The sequence below is a fragment of the Onychostruthus taczanowskii genome, unplaced genomic scaffold (assembly GCF_017590055.1).
Source record: "Onychostruthus taczanowskii isolate IOZ18803 unplaced genomic scaffold, ASM1759005v1 scaffold46, whole genome shotgun sequence".
NCBI lineage: Eukaryota > Metazoa > Chordata > Aves > Passeriformes > Passeridae > Onychostruthus > Onychostruthus taczanowskii.
In genome coordinates this window covers 6,187,208-6,206,175 of record NW_024502125.1, presented here as the reverse complement: position 1 = coordinate 6,206,175, position 18,968 = coordinate 6,187,208, and the positions used below count along the sequence as shown (strand labels likewise).

The 18,968-nt window shown below is 35.7% G+C and overlaps 1 protein-coding gene across 2 annotated transcripts in view; it reads left to right on the top strand.

The window, feature by feature from the left end:
- Nucleotides 1-18,968, top strand: part of SV2C (synaptic vesicle glycoprotein 2C) — a 77,118-nt gene that overhangs the window by 37,663 nt on the left and 20,487 nt on the right. For both annotated transcript variants that reach the window (XM_041414657.1, XM_041414656.1), the window contains exons 4-5: nucleotides 17,365-17,498; nucleotides 17,654-17,743. In XM_041414657.1, coding sequence (XP_041270591.1) covers nucleotides 17,365-17,498; nucleotides 17,654-17,743 — 224 coding nt within the window. The remainder of the gene's footprint in view (nucleotides 1-17,364; nucleotides 17,499-17,653; nucleotides 17,744-18,968) is intronic.

The following is an 18,968-nucleotide window of genomic DNA, read 5'->3' as shown; positions in this document are numbered from 1 at the left end:
GAGAATAGGAATTAAAAAGAATTATGAAATTTGTTTTATCAGTTATTAAAAAAGAAAAAAAAATCTGTGCCTAAGCTAAACATCAAGGGATCTAGATAAGGATTTCAGTGTCCTTACCCTTTCAATTTTGATATTCTGTCTAATTGTGTTTTGACTGCAAGAGTATGAAAGCCTTTTCTGGCTTTATGGACTAAAGGGAAATCTTCTGAAATTTACAACATTCCCTAGATTATTTTACTTAGTCATAAAAAATATTGACCTCATTTGTTCTTAAATCTTATTCTTGAACAAGAAAAGAAGTTCTTGACCAAAAAGAAATTAGATTGCTAGGCAGAGAACAGGATGGTGCAGGTCTCCGGGCTGTTACAGCGTTAAGTTGCAGGTGGAACCTGAAGCTTTTTGCAGACTCTCACACCCCAGTTCTGGTATTAACCAGAGAAGAGATGAGATAGCCATGTTAAATGACATTAGTGAACAAGTCTCCACTGCATGGCCAGAGAAGAGACATTACCTCCATAAATATGCAAAAGATTCCAATTAAATTAGGCTCCATTATTCCCCAAACCATTTCAAATTTAATAATACAGAATCAAGGAAATAGGAAAAAGACTTCTTTCTAACACATTCAGTACAAATCAGATGTAAGTTTAAACATTCTTTCAGACCAGCGCAATCACATTGCATGACAGATCTTCACCGAAAGTATTCATTTTTCATCACTAGAGTCTTTTGTTCTGCTAAATTGAGGACCACATACTTGTGTTCATAAGAGAGATATTTTGCACCATTCAGGAAACAAACTTGGAGCAAAAAAGTGTGGAATAAGAAGTTTAAGGAAACGGCATTCCATTCCAAAAGTGAAGATTTCTTGCCTAGGTGTAATGTGTCTCTCTGGCTGTAGGTGGGAATGTATTAATATGTTTCTCTATTTCAGCAGTTTTCTATTGCATCAGCAAAAAACTGGTATTTTATTCTGTGACTAAAAGTCACAGTTACAAATTATAAACTTGTCACTAGTCACAAACAGTATTTCTACTTCAATCATTAGAGTTTTACTAGAGAACGCCATTTTTTTCTGAATGTATTTGTTTTTCAGAGAGGAAGTTCTTTACAGTAGCAGAACTTAAAAATATAGACATAGAAGTGTCCAAACAATGCACTCACTCTTGACTTGCAAAGCACTGTATCTAAAATATGAACAACAACTTCTATTTAAAATTTTTTAAATTATGTCTCCTACTGGAATTTTTTGTATTAATTTCCTGGCCCTTAAAATATATTCACTTCTATTCTCTCTGAATGTTTTTGCTTTTTACTTTTCTCCTGTCAATATAACTAAATGAGTTTAACGGACAGAAACTAGGACTTAATTTAGATAGGATAGAAGTTAAGTTTTAAATACAGTTGGTATATAGTACTAATATGAACTGCCAAATGTATTTACAGAATCTTCATTCACTGGATGTTGTCAAGGGCACATGAAACTACAGTCTTTAATAGTTAAGAACCATGCTAAGTTCACTAGACCTACCAATGGAGACCTATTGACTGTTTTTAATTCTACTTTCCATAATTAGATAAGCCCTTTTTTTAGGCCCAGGAATAAATAATGGCTTCTATCTCAACGCAAATGTGAGAATAATGGACCAATCTGTTTTTCTTTTGAGTAAAAACTGGTTTGCAAAGTGGTCTGGAAAATATTTCTCGGTTTGTAGCAGAAGATTGTTGCAGTAGAGCAATTAAATTCATCTGAAGAAATTTACTCTACTGGCAATGAAAGTGATCCTTTTATCACCCTTAATCATGGTGGCTTGAAAACATTTTTTGTTGTACTTTCCATGTCATGTTTGCTTCATTTTTATTAAATCCAAATGAAGATAACAAAGATAAACCTATCTTTAAAATAATGAAATCCCCTTCTGCATGAAAGCGTCATGAATGATATTGTAGTAAAACAGGCAAGGCAGCAGGGCTGCATGCAGCAACTACACAGATGAGGAGATAGATACTGGCTCACTGTGCAACTCACAGCATGCAAAAGCATCAGGCAGTGTTAATGGAGGAATTAACCTCTCAGCCTGCTGCAGATTTAACTGAGAACATGATGGACTAAAACTGTAGAGCAGTAATGAAAAAGAAAACATTTTAACTCTCTTATTCTATCTGGGTTTTTGTTGGGCTAAAGGGTTTCTCAGTGTCACACAGCAGCAGTGGCATTGGGTTAAAAATTCCCATGATAATGCTATGTACTACCTGTGGGTTAGAGACTCAGGGCATAGCAAGTGCTTGTGCTTGATGAGCAATAAAAGTAGAAGCATCTTATGAGGCATCCACCTTTCAGCACTTCTGGTGAGCAGACCTGTGTCCTTCTGAGCTGTTAAGTGTGAAGTTACAGAGACTGATCTGATATTTCTGTCAAGGGGTGATAATTAAAGATATTTTTTATATTTATTTATTTATTTATTTATTTATTTTTATTTTTTTATATTATTTATATTTAATACAGATAATTAAAGAGATTTTATAATGATCTGTTAGTTAAGCATCTGAATGAAACTGCCATTAAAGAAGTAAAACCTCAGGCTGAGGTTGCAAGGGCCATTGTGGATTCTGGTTTGAAGCAAGCTGATGCAACGGATGCATCAGCTCAAAGTTCTCTCACCCCCTTTCTATTAAACAGATACTGTTTCGTCACTTTGTGTTGGGGTAGACTAGAAAACAGCAAAGAAAGGAAAAAAATTAGATTTTTTTAAAAAATAGAAAAAGAAGGAGCATTGAATATTCCCAGCACTTGTAGGAAGATGCATGTCTATCAAATTATCCTGGCTGGTAGCTCCAAATGGAACACAGAAAACTTGGCCAAATAACCCCACACTGGTAGAAGAAGAAATTTGTAAGTTGGTCCTTATTTAATTTTTAGAATTCTGGACTCTCAATTTTTAAAAAATCCAACTCCTTAATATTACTTTTCTTTCCTATTGTTTTCCTCAAACATGTCTTTAAAAATCTTCCTTTTCATGGTAGTTCAGAAATTCATGCCATAGCAACAGCTGTTTGGGAAAAAGTTGAACCCAAGGCACCATTTTCTATTGTATGATAGTTTCTATTTTTGCAGAAAAATAGAAATTTGAATTTCGTCACATGTCCAGTACAGAGAGAAATGCCAAAGAAGATGGCCTGGGTAAGAGAAGCATGGAGTTTTTTCTCAGCTGTAAAAAGCCCCTAAATGCACCAAGAAATGCAGAATTTGAAATCAATATATTGTCCTTTTTTTAAACACTTGATGGAAACATGTGAACCAAATTTTAATACCAAGAACGAATCTTCAAATTTCCCTTATACAATTTCCTTTCTGATATATCTTTGGTCTTCAGAATCAGCCTTCAGTATGAAAAATACTATCTAAGAGGTAAAGAAGTTAGAGCTTTGTTAAGGTTGAATCTGCATTTGCTATGAGACTGTGTCATGCTGTATAAATGGAATGGATCAGACATAAAGGCATCTACTATGTCACCATATGCAACATCTGTTGATCTATTTTACTTTCCTCTAAGAGACAAAGTGATTGATCCCCAATGTGCTATGCTTCCCCCCTGCAAATACTTAATGCACTTACATTAATCAGGTGTTCTGCAAATGAAGCTTTATCTATACTTTTTAAAATCTGAGTTAATTAAAGTGTGTACAAGGAAGTTTCAATGTTAATTTGAGTTATCAACATCTATTTATGAATTGTTTCTCATTTGAAATAATCCTATTAAATTAGATTACACTGAACGTGTACTTTAAAAAAATCTTCATCTTTAGGAACAACAATGATAGAGTACGGCAGAGTTTAGAAGATCTGCTTATGCAAATCTAGCTAGAAGAGCAAAAAAAAACCACTTTATCAGGTTGTTGTTTTTTTTTTTTAATTTTCTGTGCTCTAATGCAGATTTTGATATGGTCATTTCAATGTTTATATTTGCAAGCCCTAGAAGTTTAAGTAGCTTTTAGCACATCTACTTAATGAGCACTAAAGATGCTCATTAGTGAGCTTCAAATATAACCTTTTCCTTGGCACTTCAGGCTGAGGCTGAAAGAGAAAATTTGTTTAGGGAGAGGTTCAATAAAATCTAGCAAACTGTTTTGTGAGCAAAGAAGACATGAGGCTCAGTTTCCTAGGGGTTTCTGTGAATCACCTTTTGATCCTGGTGAACTCCCTTCTCCCCTCTCTTACCTGATGTTGCTTACAAGGCACCACAGCAGTCCTTTTAGTTTGTCCTTGCTTTTTCTAGATCCTTTTCTGATATAGTCTCTACAGTTCCCCCTTCTTTCCTCCAGAACTCTGCTATAAGAAACATTCAGACATTCACTCTCTCACCATACTCCCTGGTGCAATACAGCCCTGGCCTAGCTGCTCTCAGGTAGAAAGCAGATCATTTTGACCCGGGTGAGACCAGTGCCAAAGCCAATGGACTGGGTGGCTATGCTGCATTCCGCACCCCCAGGTAGGCTCCAGCATCCATGAGGGACCACTGATATCTCCTGCCTTTTTCTTCATCTTCTACTGGACTCTCTCTTCTCTGTCTGGGCAGCATATTTCACCAGGCTTTGGAGAATACAACTATCTTTAGGACTATTACTTCCTGTGATATTTGATTGAAGTAGATTAATGGCTTTAAAGAATGCTGGTGGAGGAACTGACAGACAGATGAACAGACTGTTGCAATAAACATCATTGTTCAATGCCATAAACATAATTTTCCACAAAACCTGTAGTAATAGTCAATCATTCTTATGACAATAAAATTGTCAACTTCTCAGCCTCACTCTTAATGAAAATTAAATTTCCCACAATAAATTTGCTTTGAGTATAATTTAACAAAAATTACATCCAGGTTAATAAAGCTGCCTTACAAATCTGTTCAGTCTGACCAGCAGAAGTACCTGCAGTGTCAGACATTAACCTTGCTTTTCACATCTAGAAACAAGGAAGATGCTAATCAGATAAGATTTATTTGTTAGTATTTTTAATGTTAAATCACAAAAAACCTATGTTTGATTTTGTGACTGTTCTGCAACAGATGAAAAAATCATGAGATAAAGCATATACAAAAATGCATTCATTTTTTCTGGAACGTAATATGACAGTATGAATTTGTCGACCATACTTCCATATTATTTCTGTGGCTTGTAGAGCTATCTGCTTTGAAGAACTTGGTGACTGTCCTTTTAGTAACAGTTTCTTTTCACTTTAATAATATATTCTTTCTAGAGATTGCATATACAATTGGTATATAGTTTTTCAATTTGCAGTCCAGTTGCTTTTAAAATAAAATTAACAAAATCAATTGCAAATGACATTGGATTTTTTCAGGAAGTTTGTTCATACTTTTTTCAAAGGAAAATATTCTATGTTACTTTTGAAAATCATGCTTACTTTAGTGGAAGTAATTCCTTGAGGTCTATTCAAATATCCATGCTTACCAATGTATCTGATTATACTCTTTCTGCTCATACTTTTAGGAGAGGAACTTGTTCAAAAATATGGCAAAACTGGATCTATCTCCCTTACAGTGTTTGTGCACTTCATATTTCCAAGACATCTCTGTTTTTACATCTTACAAAGATGTTAGTAGAAAACATAAATAAAATGAGCAGTGAAAAGCATTAAGATTTCATACTAGGGGCTCTAGGCTGAGGTTTCCATTCCCAATTTCCTCAGCTTTGGTGCTGGGCAAGGTGAAGAAATGCTGCTTTCTACTACTCACTGTTCCTCCCTTGCTGTTTGAGTTGGTATGGCTTTCTTTTTAGTATTGGAACATTTTAATTTTAGGCATTCAAAATTTTGGTCCCCCTCTTAGCTGTTTCAAGAAAGTGCCATTGCTATATAATAAAAAAGTAAGGAATTGCAGATAAAGAGATAAAGGTAAGGCTTTTATATAGTTTTATTTTCCCATAGAAACATTATTTAATTCAGTGTGATACAAACATTTCATTCCTTTATGATTCTAGACTCTCAAGAAAGTCATGAAGCTGTATAAAAGGAAAAATATAAAATAATTCTCTGTTTTTTTAATGTATGTGTTTTCATTTTTTTCTTTGATAATTTCATTTCAAACACTGTGACTGACTGCTCACAGGCACCATCCACCTCTTGTTGTAGTTATGATAGACTGAGAATTATTAGTACTGATTGGAGTGTGCAAGAAATAGTTTGGTGGAAGTTTGACCAAGGCTTAAATTCAAGACTTCTGACCCATGGTTCACAGTATGTACAGAAAGGCCCTACAGTCTATACAGTAAAGACAGAAATGTGACCAGTATTGTTCAATTGACTGCTGTTAGATTAACAGATCATTCCTAGCATGTACGTTAGCTCTAATAATTTGATCACATAAACTACCTGCTTAGTCTGTCTGCCTCTCTCACAGGGATAGGATATTGCTCCTTTTCTTTTCTTTTCTTTTCTTTTCTTTTCTGAGAAAACAAGAGGCAAGAGAGGTAGCAAAAAAAGGAAATAATACTTTAATCACAGCACTGAAATGCTCATTGAAAATAAGATTTTTCTTGCAAAGCTGTTCAAAGAAATAAATATAATAGTTAAATTTTGAAAGAGTTTCTTGAATTACAGAGATATTCTGCTGTTACACTGCAGCAGCACACAAAAGGTAGAATGTGTATCACTGATAAAAACATGTCCTCTTGGTATTCTTCAAATATTGTTCCAGCATTTCAATTAATGTTTTGTTTCTATGTTAAGCTAGATAAGGAGTCCCCATTTTCTTTTCATAAGCTACAGTGTTTCATTGTGCCTTTTGCCTATTGTCCTTTTTGATTAATTGCTTCTCTTTCCTTCTTTTCCATGAGCCCATTATTTAAATATCCTTAGTCCAGATGCACATAAATCACTGTGAGTCCTGGAGCAGGACAAGAACACTTACATTTTCAATTAGTTTCCACATCTAACTGCTGCTTTTAGTTGTGTCTGCAACAACTCATTACATCAAATATAGCACCATTTGTGATCTCATGGCTGTGGATCGAAGGTGGAGGACACCACACAAGGATACATAGGTATCATTGTATCTGTATTTTGTGTATGGGTAGGACAGCAATAGGAAGAGATTCTGTTGAAGACAAGTGTTTCCTTATAGACTTCATTCATAATGGCTACTGCACATAGTATTTGACAATTTTATATTGTCTTCTTATAGAAGTGGATTCTGTCTGCTCTCAGTGATTTACTCTTTTTATACTCTTCGGCACTGTCCAAACAGATGCCTCAAAATTAATACAAAGCCATTTTTCAATTCTTTAATAAAGTAGTGGAAAACTACTAAGCACATATAGGAGAATGGAGGTAAAGAACTTAACACAAAAGTAAAGCTGTATACAAATGAAGTGCATATAACGTTTGTAGCACATTTTAGTGACATTTGGTTGCACAGTCTTGGTGCCAATATTGGCCATGTTATTTTGAAGCTCTGATAGCAGCATCTCGTAACATTCTGTCTCCCCCACTTCTGACATTAATTGCATCTCTTTGAACCATCATCTCTGCAAATCTTGACATAACCTTTTCTTAGACTGACAAGCCTCTAAGTTGTGATGTTGTCAGTGTTGTGGTTGGCAGATTTTACTTTGTTTTGCAGATTGTGAAGCGCCTTCATTGAACAGCTGCACAGAGCCAGACCCAAGCCAGGACTTTGTAGAAATGCATGAGTACATAAATCTCTGGGGCCACTGACTCAGTCAGCAAAACAGTCAGATCAATTATGTGCCACAGTTCTTGTAATGAGATTTTCAGCTACATATTAACCCTTGGTGGCCTAGTCTTATTTATTTATTTATTTATTTATTTATATCTGAGTATTTAAAACATCATCTTTACAGTTTTAAGTCTCAATTGTAAACAATGTAGTTATTGAATAGATCTTGTTCATACTGGAAAAATACATTTCAATTTTTATGGTCACTTTTATCTGGTTGTCAAGCTAAGAAAGTTCAGCTACTGCTGTTTTTTTATAGCAGGGTTTTTATAAAATGCTTCTAGGCTATATGGACACAAAAAAAAATTAAGACAAATAAATCTTTCTTCCATAGTTATCCTTAGTCAGCTACATAGTATCCTACAAATCCATTTGAAAAATGTCTGGTGGTCATTAGGAAGGATATAAAACACTGACCTATGACCATCCTAGCGCTAATATTTTTTCCCCTAAGTCAATAGGATTACAAAGGCACTAGGAAGATTCAAAATGTATATATAAAAGAGCATCACAGCAGTAAAAAAATATTTGCTTCAATAGGACTATGAATGGTGCCACATAATGTAGCTTTATGTTAAGTCTTCAGCTAAAATGAGAAAATTTTCTAAATCAAACTTACACACAGAAATGTAACATTTAAAGTAAAATAAAACTTTTGAGCTTTTGATTACATATCACGGCCCTGGACAAAAGTTGACCTGTCATTTTTAGCAGACTTGGGCAGTTCACTCTGAACAGTGCCCTAAGTTGTAGCTTTCATATTTTTCAGATTCTATATTACCTTAGTGTGTGACTCTGGACTCCGTATAAAGTGTTAGCAAGTTCTCTTCACAGGGTAGTTAGACAAAACAATCCTTTTCCAGGCTGAGAACCAAGACACCATTGCAGCTTTGAGCCAAAAAGGTATAAACAACGGCAATCTGGGGAGAGGATGGGACTTCATAACCTGGAGCTGTAATTGGACAATTAACCCAAATGCGTAAACCTACCAAAACTTCTAAAAGTGTGAAAACTTGTGGCTGGTTGTCCCTCTTGGTTCCATCTTGGGCAGAGCCCCAGCCAGGTTCTGTACTGCCCGATGTGTATCCTTTGAAGGCCTTTTAATAAATATCTACTTTATTCTTTTAACTCAGCCAAGCCTCTGCTCCAGGTCAGCTGCTTTAGCCGTCAGGGCCATGAGTGCACAGAAGGGAAGTTCAGAACCTTTTAGCCTATTATGTGCATATTTACTTAATTTAAATAGCTACATAGTATTTCTCATTTTAAATTTCAGGAGCAATCCACTTAAATTTTAGGAGAGATTTTGCACTGGTTTGTATTTTATAAACTGTGGGGTAAAGCAGAATAAAATTATTTTGAGAATGCGAGAAGTAGACTATTTTAGAAACACTGATTTATCATCTAAGCAGAAAATTAGAGATTTGCCATAGCAAGCTTTCAAAATCTGTGCTCATTAACGAAGAACTCTTAACAAGTGAGCATATACCCACTCCTCAAGGACTATAATGATATTTGCATTCAGAATAAAGCCATGTTGAAGTTACCCAGGCTCAGTTCCTGGCAATGGGTCTCTGAAGTCTGGTTAAATGATGGGACAGAGACAAAACTCTTAATGGGTGATCAAAGTCGAGATGTTGCAATGTTGTCTTGAAGTGCTTTTTTGGCAGGTTTCCAGTCCTATAGGACAGTTGCATTGCAATTGTGCTCAGAATTCCTAAGATGAAAAATTGTATCCTGCCTGGTGCTGGAGACGTTATACCAGCATGACATCTTAGCAAAGTGCATTTCCACTATTTCCCTTTCACTTGAGAATGGAAACTTCTCAGCGGCCAAGGTTAAATAAACAGAAGTACAGAATTTCAGACCTGTCTCTACTCCTCATCAGTGGCATCCTTTGTTCCTTTCCTCTAAGTGGAATGCTTTACTCTTATCCCTTATTTTCATGAAGAATCATGTTGTTGGGTGCAATGAATAGTTGAAGCTGGGATCAACCTAAGAAAGGCTCACAAAGTTCTGTATGGTAATTGCACATCAGCCAAACACATCTCCCAGGTCAAAAGGGTATTGGATAACAACCCTAAATCTCGTAGGAATGAGGTGCAGGTATATCAAGAAACCATGCAGAAGCTTTGGACAAATTTGATGTGTCTCAGTTTCAAGAAAAATTTAGGAGAAAACACTCTGAAATGAGTGTTTCCTCTGAAGAGAAGGACTCCTGTAATGTCTTTTGCCAATGAGAAATGAATACCAGTGGGTGAAAGTGAAAAAAAACCCCAAAATGTTTATTAACAAAAAACAAGCAAACAAACAAAAAACCCAAAAGGGTGCCCACAAGGCACAAAAAAGAATTGAATAAATGCAAGACACTGAAATTTCAAAATTTTAACTCCAGTCCTGACCAGACTGTGTGGTGAGGAGGCAAAGATGGTGGCTGCCCTTTGTCTCAGGGAAGGGGAGGAACAGGAGTTTGCACAGCCGCACTGGCAGACTAGATGGGAACCTTTCTGGCATTAGTCCCTTCCTTGCAGCAGGCAAAACTGGTGGGTTTTAGTGTCCTTCCTTATGTCAGTTCAGCTTCTCTGAGGTCAGGGATTCACAGCAGCCCCCTGCTGGCTCCTCTATGGGACCAGAGAGAAAAAACCAAAAACCAAACCAAAGCCAAAACAGTTAAAGGAAAAAAACAATAAAAACCCCCAAAACAACACAAAAAAACCCATGAAAGAAGCTGCCAAGAGGATTCCTGGTACAGTGTACAGGCAAAGGGAAAAAAAAAATCCCAAACCTTCTTGCTTCAAGCTAGCAAAAAAACTAATCCAACAAAACAACCAATGTAGCATTCCAGTCCATTCTGCCCACAGCACACTAAAAGTGAAGGTTTGAACCAAACCCAGAAGGAGCTCAAGCTCCCAGCCCCACTCCTGGGGCCATCTTAAAACTCCAGCAGCCGTTTCTGGGCATAAAGCAGATGATTAGGAGAAAAAGTGTCATCATAAAACCACCCCAAGACAAGATGTCTAAATTTTCCTGCTTCTCTTATGTGATAATGGCTTTGCATTTCATGTCAGTGTTCTTCTTTATGGATTTTAACAGTGCAGTCTCTTCCAAAACTGTCTGTATTTTGGCTCTGATTAATATCTTATTTTTACACTTCTTCAGTGTAAATATAAAGTATAAATATACAGAAAATATTCAGTATAAATATACAGAAAACCACAATAGAGGACCACAGATTGCCAAAAGCTGGCCATACAATTGGGGTGATGTTATGAAGGGTGGTGGCTTGGAGACAAGCTAAAGGGCATAAGTGTGTATGCCTCTGTGCAAGATAACTTAAGAGGCAGAGAAATCTTCCTCTTCTGCCAACTGTTTTGATGTCAGTTAATTTCTACAGCTACCATTCAAGATAGAATATTTCCTGCAAATGGCACTAAGTCAAGGGCTTTTTTTTTGTTTTTAACCTGCTGTTTATCTATAGAGGTGATAATTTATTTTACTGCTGCTTTACATTAGTTAAAATGGAATTTGTCCAGCTCTGTGAACTGTAAGTGAATGCTCTTGCTATCATACTTTCTCAGTCATACAGAAAGGGCTGAAGAGGCAAAACAATTCTGAAAATACCATAAGCTTCTTCTTGTGAATGCTCTTTACTCTTTTGCCGTTGTTTGTTATAGCTATTGGAACAGCTATGCCTTCTGAATAATTGGGATAGACCCCTGAAGGAGGTTATATAGGGTGAATATGTAGAAAATTTATTATGGTCAGTTCAGTTTGTGAGACTTTGCTCTCTGGTTCTGTATAGCTTCTCTTCTGCTCTGTTAGACTTCATAACATGAATGGATAATGAGTGATTTTGTCATATTCATGTCTCTGTTTTATTTGGTTGGCCCAGTATCCTTCCCAGTAAAGAAAATTGAAGTGCAAGAATAGCTTCCTTTGTTCAACTCAAGACACAGGCATGCCATTCCCATCAGGCCCAGTACTGGCAACAGCCTGCTTCAAGACCCTACAGGTTTTAATATTTATCTACTAGGGAGGCAAGAGAGATTCCGATTTCATAACCATAAATAGACCAGTTATTAGACACCCCTTGCCACTTCTAGCTTCTGCCAAGATTAGACAGATAACATGACCAGACTATTGGGTACCTGCAGTTCTCTTATTAGGGATACTGCTTTAATTCTCTTATATGATTATGTTCATCTCTTCTTCATTTTAAATATTATCTTCTTGACTGCACTGACTACTGTGAGTTACAGCATCTTAATACAGCCATACCTCAGGGCCAAATGAAAGTCAGATTTCAGACAGAGCATTTCAAACCATGCACAAACTTACAAATTTTCCTTACCTTCCCCACACATCTACCTTCACCCCAGCATTTATAAATATTCTGATTTTAAACTAATTTTTGTGTGTCCTTTTTTTTCCTATCAGGCCTTTTACATTATTACATTTATTATTACAATTCTGTGTAAGCGAAAGCCTTACTTGTCATTACTAAACCTAAAATTTTGGGCACATATCATACCACGTCATTGTCTGAGGTATGAGGATGCACAAACATTCTCCTTAATGAAAAGTAAAATTTTCAGGGCAGTTTTACAGCTGGCATTAGAGAAATTTAAAAAGTGGACTTTTGATGGCACTAATCAGAGATACTGCACCTGGATTACAGTGCTATGCAGGAATGGGTTTGATAGTATTTGAGAGAAAATTATTTTCTATGGAAGATCAGTTCTTCTTGCAGCTGTCCTGGGGTTTGTTGGAATACAAAATACTGCCACTGGAGTGGCTGGAGACCTGGTTTTTTGTAGGTCTTCAGATAAATGTCAGTGCCAGCACAGAGGAGTGACTTATGTCTCTGCTTACAAACCTTCCTCTGTGACAGTGGATATGTGTCTTTAGAAAATGCTTTGTTCTTTCTCATCACGTTTTAAGTGTCAGCAGACCAAGTCTGAGTCGAATGTGTTTGAAAAATACATCTGTTGAACGCTTTTACATTCTTCTTCCATTGAACTGGTAATCCTCAAAGGCTGGTTACATTTAGCTAGAGAACCATGCACCTTTGTTAAGTTCACTCCATCATGGCCTGCCACACTTCAGCTATTTAATTTCCAAATTCCTTCTTCAGAAATTACTAGCAGCTGACCTGCTGAGACTAGGTTTGTAGAGTACCTAACTCTCTACACAGGCTAAAAATAACACTGCTTTTCCCATGTGATATTAATAATTTAATCACAGAAAAGATGAGTGTTCTACTTTGTGCTGCTGGAATTTTACACTAATATAACACTGAAGAATTCTGAAAACATAATTTCTGCATTTGTATAAAATCATGGTTTTCATCCAGTTTTGTAAAAATGTGTATCAGATTTTCCTCAGCTACAAAAATTATCTGCTCTTTTCTTTTTTTCAGTTTCAGTGATGTTTCACCTTTATTCTAATGAGTAGCACTAGAATATATGGTCTCAAATCCTAGATGACACTGACAGTTAAACTTGCTAATGCCAGGGAAGAAAAAATATAAGTGCAATAATAAGGTACTTAAATGATGCAAGCTTCAAAATATTTCCAGTCCTCATAATTTTGCTTTAACTTAGTTTGGGAAATACTCAACAAAACAGCAGCATTTGATAGTAAAAGCCTTCCTGCAATAGTTTTAAGCTTTATTTGTATTGAGTACGGTAACAGTGCCACCAAGTGACAATTTTATGCAATCATGCTTCTTGGTTACCATAAATATTTCAAACAGAAACATTGTGAATGAGAGCTAGAAAGATGACTTCTGACCAAAGGTTGTGTGGTAAAACAGAAATGAGAAGACCTAAAAATCATGTAAATTATTCTTTGGAAGAATTTGTGAAGTCGATGAATTAATGTAAGTTCATTGGCTCTCTTTCTCCCCAGTCTTTAATTTTAAGTATGTTTCTGCATCTACTCCCTCCTTTGATTTACTAAAAGACAAAAATCTATGAAAAATCAGGTTTTGGCAATTTATGACTCTGCCATGAAACTAGTTCCTCTTATTCATACTGAACAAAAATTGTCAAAATGCTCAGCCTTTAGCTAACCATGCCATAAAATCACAATATTTGATTGGATTTTATTTGCCAACATTAGTGTCTTAGAAAGGTGTTCACAACTTTATTCCTCTGGTATATATAAACTGTCTCCTTGCCAGCCAGTATTTATACAGAGTCTGGGGGCACCCATGTTTTTCATTGTCCACTTTCAATTTAGTTCAAGATGTAGGAGTTTGAAGAGATCTATGCTGTTCCTTGCAACCCTTACTGTGGACAGTTAAGCAAATCATCCCCATAACTGTAGGAGAGGATCATTGTGCTTAAATGCACTTACTGTTTACCAAGTGTTATACATTCATAAAATTCATCTTAATGTGTACAGGTTTCCCTCTGTATATATTCAGAAAGTCTGTAACAAATAATCTTTTCTCTCTTTTGGAGCAAGAATTTTATAATATCTTTTTGATATATTAATATTATCAGGCTGATAGTATGCTCTTCTGTGAGACAAGATTTTGTTGACATTGTGCTCAACTCATAAATTGGTGATTGGATACAAATTAGCATCTTGTACATTTTGATTTTGCTCCACTGTGCTCCTGTGTTTCTGTAATCAGTAATTGCCATGTCTGTGATTCACTTGGCCTTTTCCAGCAGCCAGGAAAGCAGGAGGGTGGGATTTAGCACAAAGGTTCCTGCAGAAGCTTCAGATTCAGCCATCACAGGTTTTGGGCTGCTCTACAGTACATTACTCCCAAGATGCATTTGGGACAAATGTTTTGCAGTTCATACAAGATTGTGACTTAATGAGTCTTGAGACTAATGAGGCTAATGACTCTTGAGTACACCACAGCCAGGGTGCAAGGGTGAAGGTTAGATCCAGTTTTGAGCAGTGCACTGAATGCAGCCATGTAGTGCTGCTGTGCCTTTGCTATTTTGCCGTGAATCAGGGGAGAAGGAGATTGACTTACAGCCAAGAACACAATTTCATTTACTTCGAAGCCTTGCGTACAAAGGGAATGAAAGCCACTTTGTGAGCTAAATTCAGAGCTGCTCTAATGGCTCCATTATCCAGATTAGCTCATGACCTGGGGAAAAAGGATGTGTTAAATATAAAAATAAATCAAAACTTGCTGTGAATTTGAAATACATGTTTGTTTTGCTGATCTAGTGCTGGAGCTGGAAAAGATGGGAGGAAAAACCTTCAGAAAGCTCTGTGCAGCTCCAGCTTTTTTTCTATGAATTGCTTTTTATAATAATGACATTTCTCTTTTATTAATTCGGCAGATACATTAAATCACAAGATAAACTGCAGCAGCTGATACAGTACATAGTGAAAAAGATGGAACAAAAGCAATAAAAACTATAATGGCCATTTCAATTGGCATGTCCATCAAGTATTTTGAGGAGTAAAAAAGACGTTTTGTAGGTTGTCACAATGCCAGCAGAATGAACAGCGCATTTATTGTTTTTAATTAAGTGTAGTATGGTTGACTTATATTAATAAATGACTGCTAAAAATAAATTATCAAGAGCATTTTCCAGGACTGGCTACAGAGCACAAGATGTTGCTGTTGCTTTATAACAGGTGTAAAGCAAGGTTGATTTCATTTACTGCAGAACTGCCCTTTGTACAGCTCAATCTTATAAAACATAAACTGGAGCTGTGAAAGGCAGATTGCCTAACTATAACAGTGACTTTGTGTATTTCTGGAACTGTTTCTAGTAACAACAAAAGCCAGTACCTTGGCTGATACTGTATGTTCTGAAAGATGAAAACTCCCATCCTGCGCTGCCTTCCCTGCAGCATTAGCAATTGCACAGCTGTCCAAAGATTCAGATCAACTCACTGATCAGACTAAAAATTAATTTCACCAAAAAATTATTTTGCAAATTCTGCATCGGGTGATTTTGTTCTATACTTTAAATTATGTAATGAAGAATGTGATTCTATTTTTAGAATAAAATGTGTACACAATGTCCAAAACACAGGTGTAGTCTCTAATTGCTTCATTAACACACTGTAAACATTTCTTTCCTTGTCCCTTCAAAATTTAGATGTAAAATAAATCCACATTATTTAAGTCTTGAAATTCCATAAGATCAAATGTTAACATTTTCAAAAATCAATAAAATGTGAATTCTAATACACTTTTATGTCTTTGTTTTTGTTTTATTTACAACTTTATTTGTAAGTTTTAATACCAGGTTTATTTTGGAATAAAATCTAACATTAATTTTTAGACATCCTTGTTTAGTTGGAAGGATATTTTGAGCAGTAAAGTATGTTCATATGGAGCCTTACTTGAAAAAAATTACATGGGATTCCAAGATCATTGTCAACACTCTTACAGATTTTATCCTTTTCTCCCTGAGTTAAAGGTGGTAGTGCCAAATGGCTGCAGAGTAAACTGATATAATTTTGGAAATATAAGATGTTTGTAGGAGACCAGAAATACTCCCATTCCCACATCTGCTCATCAAGATGTTTCACCAAATCATTGATAAAGAATAAAAATAAGTAATGTGGTAGTATATAAGTATATTAATATGAGAAAGACATTTTTTCTCAAAGTGTTTATGATCCACAGCATAGAATCTTTACATTCCAAAACATACTTTACATTTCTCACATAAATACCTCTTTTGAAGAACTATTTAATAGGCCATTTGGTATACTATGTCCTACCAGTTGTTTACTAACATCCAGACGGATTTAACTATGTCTTTGCCTAGAAAAACCAGGTAGCAAATAATAGATTAATCCAGTGCATCAGTTCTTTCATTACCCAAGATTTCATTTTCTTCCAGTGACCTCTTCTGTCCTTTTTCATTATTCTTATCTTCCACTCACCTTTTAATAAGTTATTCTTGAAAATTTTACTTGAAAATTCCTGCTATGCTGACGAATAAAAGGCAAGGTAGTTACCCAAATAGTACTTTTTCTTAAGACAAATTCTTTGTTTTCTTATAGTTATAACATTTCAATAGTCCAGTCATAATATACCAACCAACCAGATATTTTATTAAAAAGCTGAACTACCAGTCCTCCAGTTTCACCTGGGTGATTCTTATTAAGAGTATTGGAAACAATTTTGTAGAAAAAGTTAATGTTAAGGAAAGCTATGCATTCCATAAAACATATAATTTGTGTGTAGATTTTTAAGTCTCTCCACTTCCATTGTTCACAGAAAGGTGGGGGTTTTTTGTATATATATATATACAAAATATATATATATATATTTGTATATATATTCTTATGCATGGTGATGATGTTCCTGTTTTGTTCACATAAGTACCTTAATAGAGATTTTGCTAAGAGAATTGAAAGGAGCTTCTTCATCCCTGAAAGACAAGAAAGTCTTTCATCCATAATACAACCACTTTCCAGTACGACTAGTCACATGCAAGAGGCTAAAAGTCATATTGTAAAACTACTTTTTAGATGACCAATATTTGTGGAAATGTATCAGTCAGGCTTTATTTAAATATAGGTATCATTTTGCATGTCCAAGAAGCAACATATATAGGATAACACATATAATACTCCTTATTTGTCTACATTGTGTGAATTTCTGCTTCCACAGGATGGAGTTTCAGCATGGGGTCTGCCTACCAGTTCCACAGCTGGCGAGTATTTGTGATTGTCTGTGCACTGCCTTGTGTCTCTTCTGTGGTTGCCCTCACCTTTATGCCGGAAAGCCCACGGTTCCTGCTGGAGGTATAACTTCCCAAACGGTTTCTAGATTCCAGTGAAAATTATATCTGTTTTATATCATGACTTCTACCAAGCAGGCATTTAGATAATTCAGGGACTATAAGTAGTAACTAAATTTGTACATATGTTGCACTTTAATGTTTTGTTCTAACATTTAGGTTGGAAAACATGATGAAGCTTGGATGATACTCAAGCAAATTCATGACACAAACATGCGTGCTCGTGGTCAGCCCGAGAAAGTCTTCACTGTGAGTATTGCTTTTAAAGCTAAGCACCTATCACATCAGCAAATCTCCTGACTAGTGAGGTCTGGACAGCTTAAGCAATCAATATTAATTCTCTAAATGGCTAAGCCAATTTTTTGCACTCCAAATGCCTAAATAAAAAGTATTGTGAATTCCTTCTGAAATTGTTGTATATACAACGTCTGCTAAGAAATCAGCCTTTGGCCAGGATATTCATGGGTGTATGAAGCCACAGCATGATAATTTTATCTGGTGTGCCAAGATGGTTAATAGATTCTGTTTTATTTATTAAGTTTTGACCCTGAGTAATAACAGTAGGCACATAGTCCAAATTACTTAGCTGTTGTGTCTTTAGGATTTTGAATGTTTTCCCATTCTTATCAGGTAAAACAATGGGTTTAAAAACTATGTCTTCATTTCTATGAAATAGTAATTTCAAACATTTAATATTCTTAAAATGTCTGGGAGGCTCAAATTCATTTTGTTGAGGTTTAATTATAAAACCCTATTTAAAGTATTGATGGGTTGTTTCTACTAGAGGAGAAATTGCCAATTCAAAAATGGAATTTTTTATGGCATCTTTGTTATTTGTGAAGACTATACAAAACAATCTTGTCTTCCTGGATACAGTAGGATCAAACAGCACTTTCTTGCTTTGAAAGCCAGCCTCTCCAGCTTGTGCAGTGCTGTGGCAGCATGTGCGCTCTGCTCCTTTGGAGCCATGTGTGGGATGTTTTTCGTCTTCCAGAAGCTTTCTTCTTATTTTAACACACATGTAACTCAATTAAGAAATCCTCTTAAAGGTTCTGCATTTGCAGGCAGTCTTGAGGAATGCATCTGACCACATAACTTATATTCCACTAATATTTGCAGTTTGCTGCCTTGAATGTAGTTTACATTGCTTTCATTTAAACCTTTCCACAAAGAAGCTCAAGAATTCCTATATTTAACTTGAAAAAAAGATGGTTAGAATATTTACCATGTTAAATCCACATTTATTGGTACACTGGTGACCTACTCCTAATCCCACCTAATCAAATATTTTATTTTCTGATTTAATTTATGAGTAAAGGGATTTGCCTAACACCATACAGCTATGGTGTAATTTCACAATTGGCTCTTGCTGACCTAAGCAGCTCTCAGTCAGAATATGCTTGCTCCTGGTAACTCCAGGGGTTTTTTTTTCTGCTACTATTGATATTCATTGACTGATTTCAGAGTCAGCCAT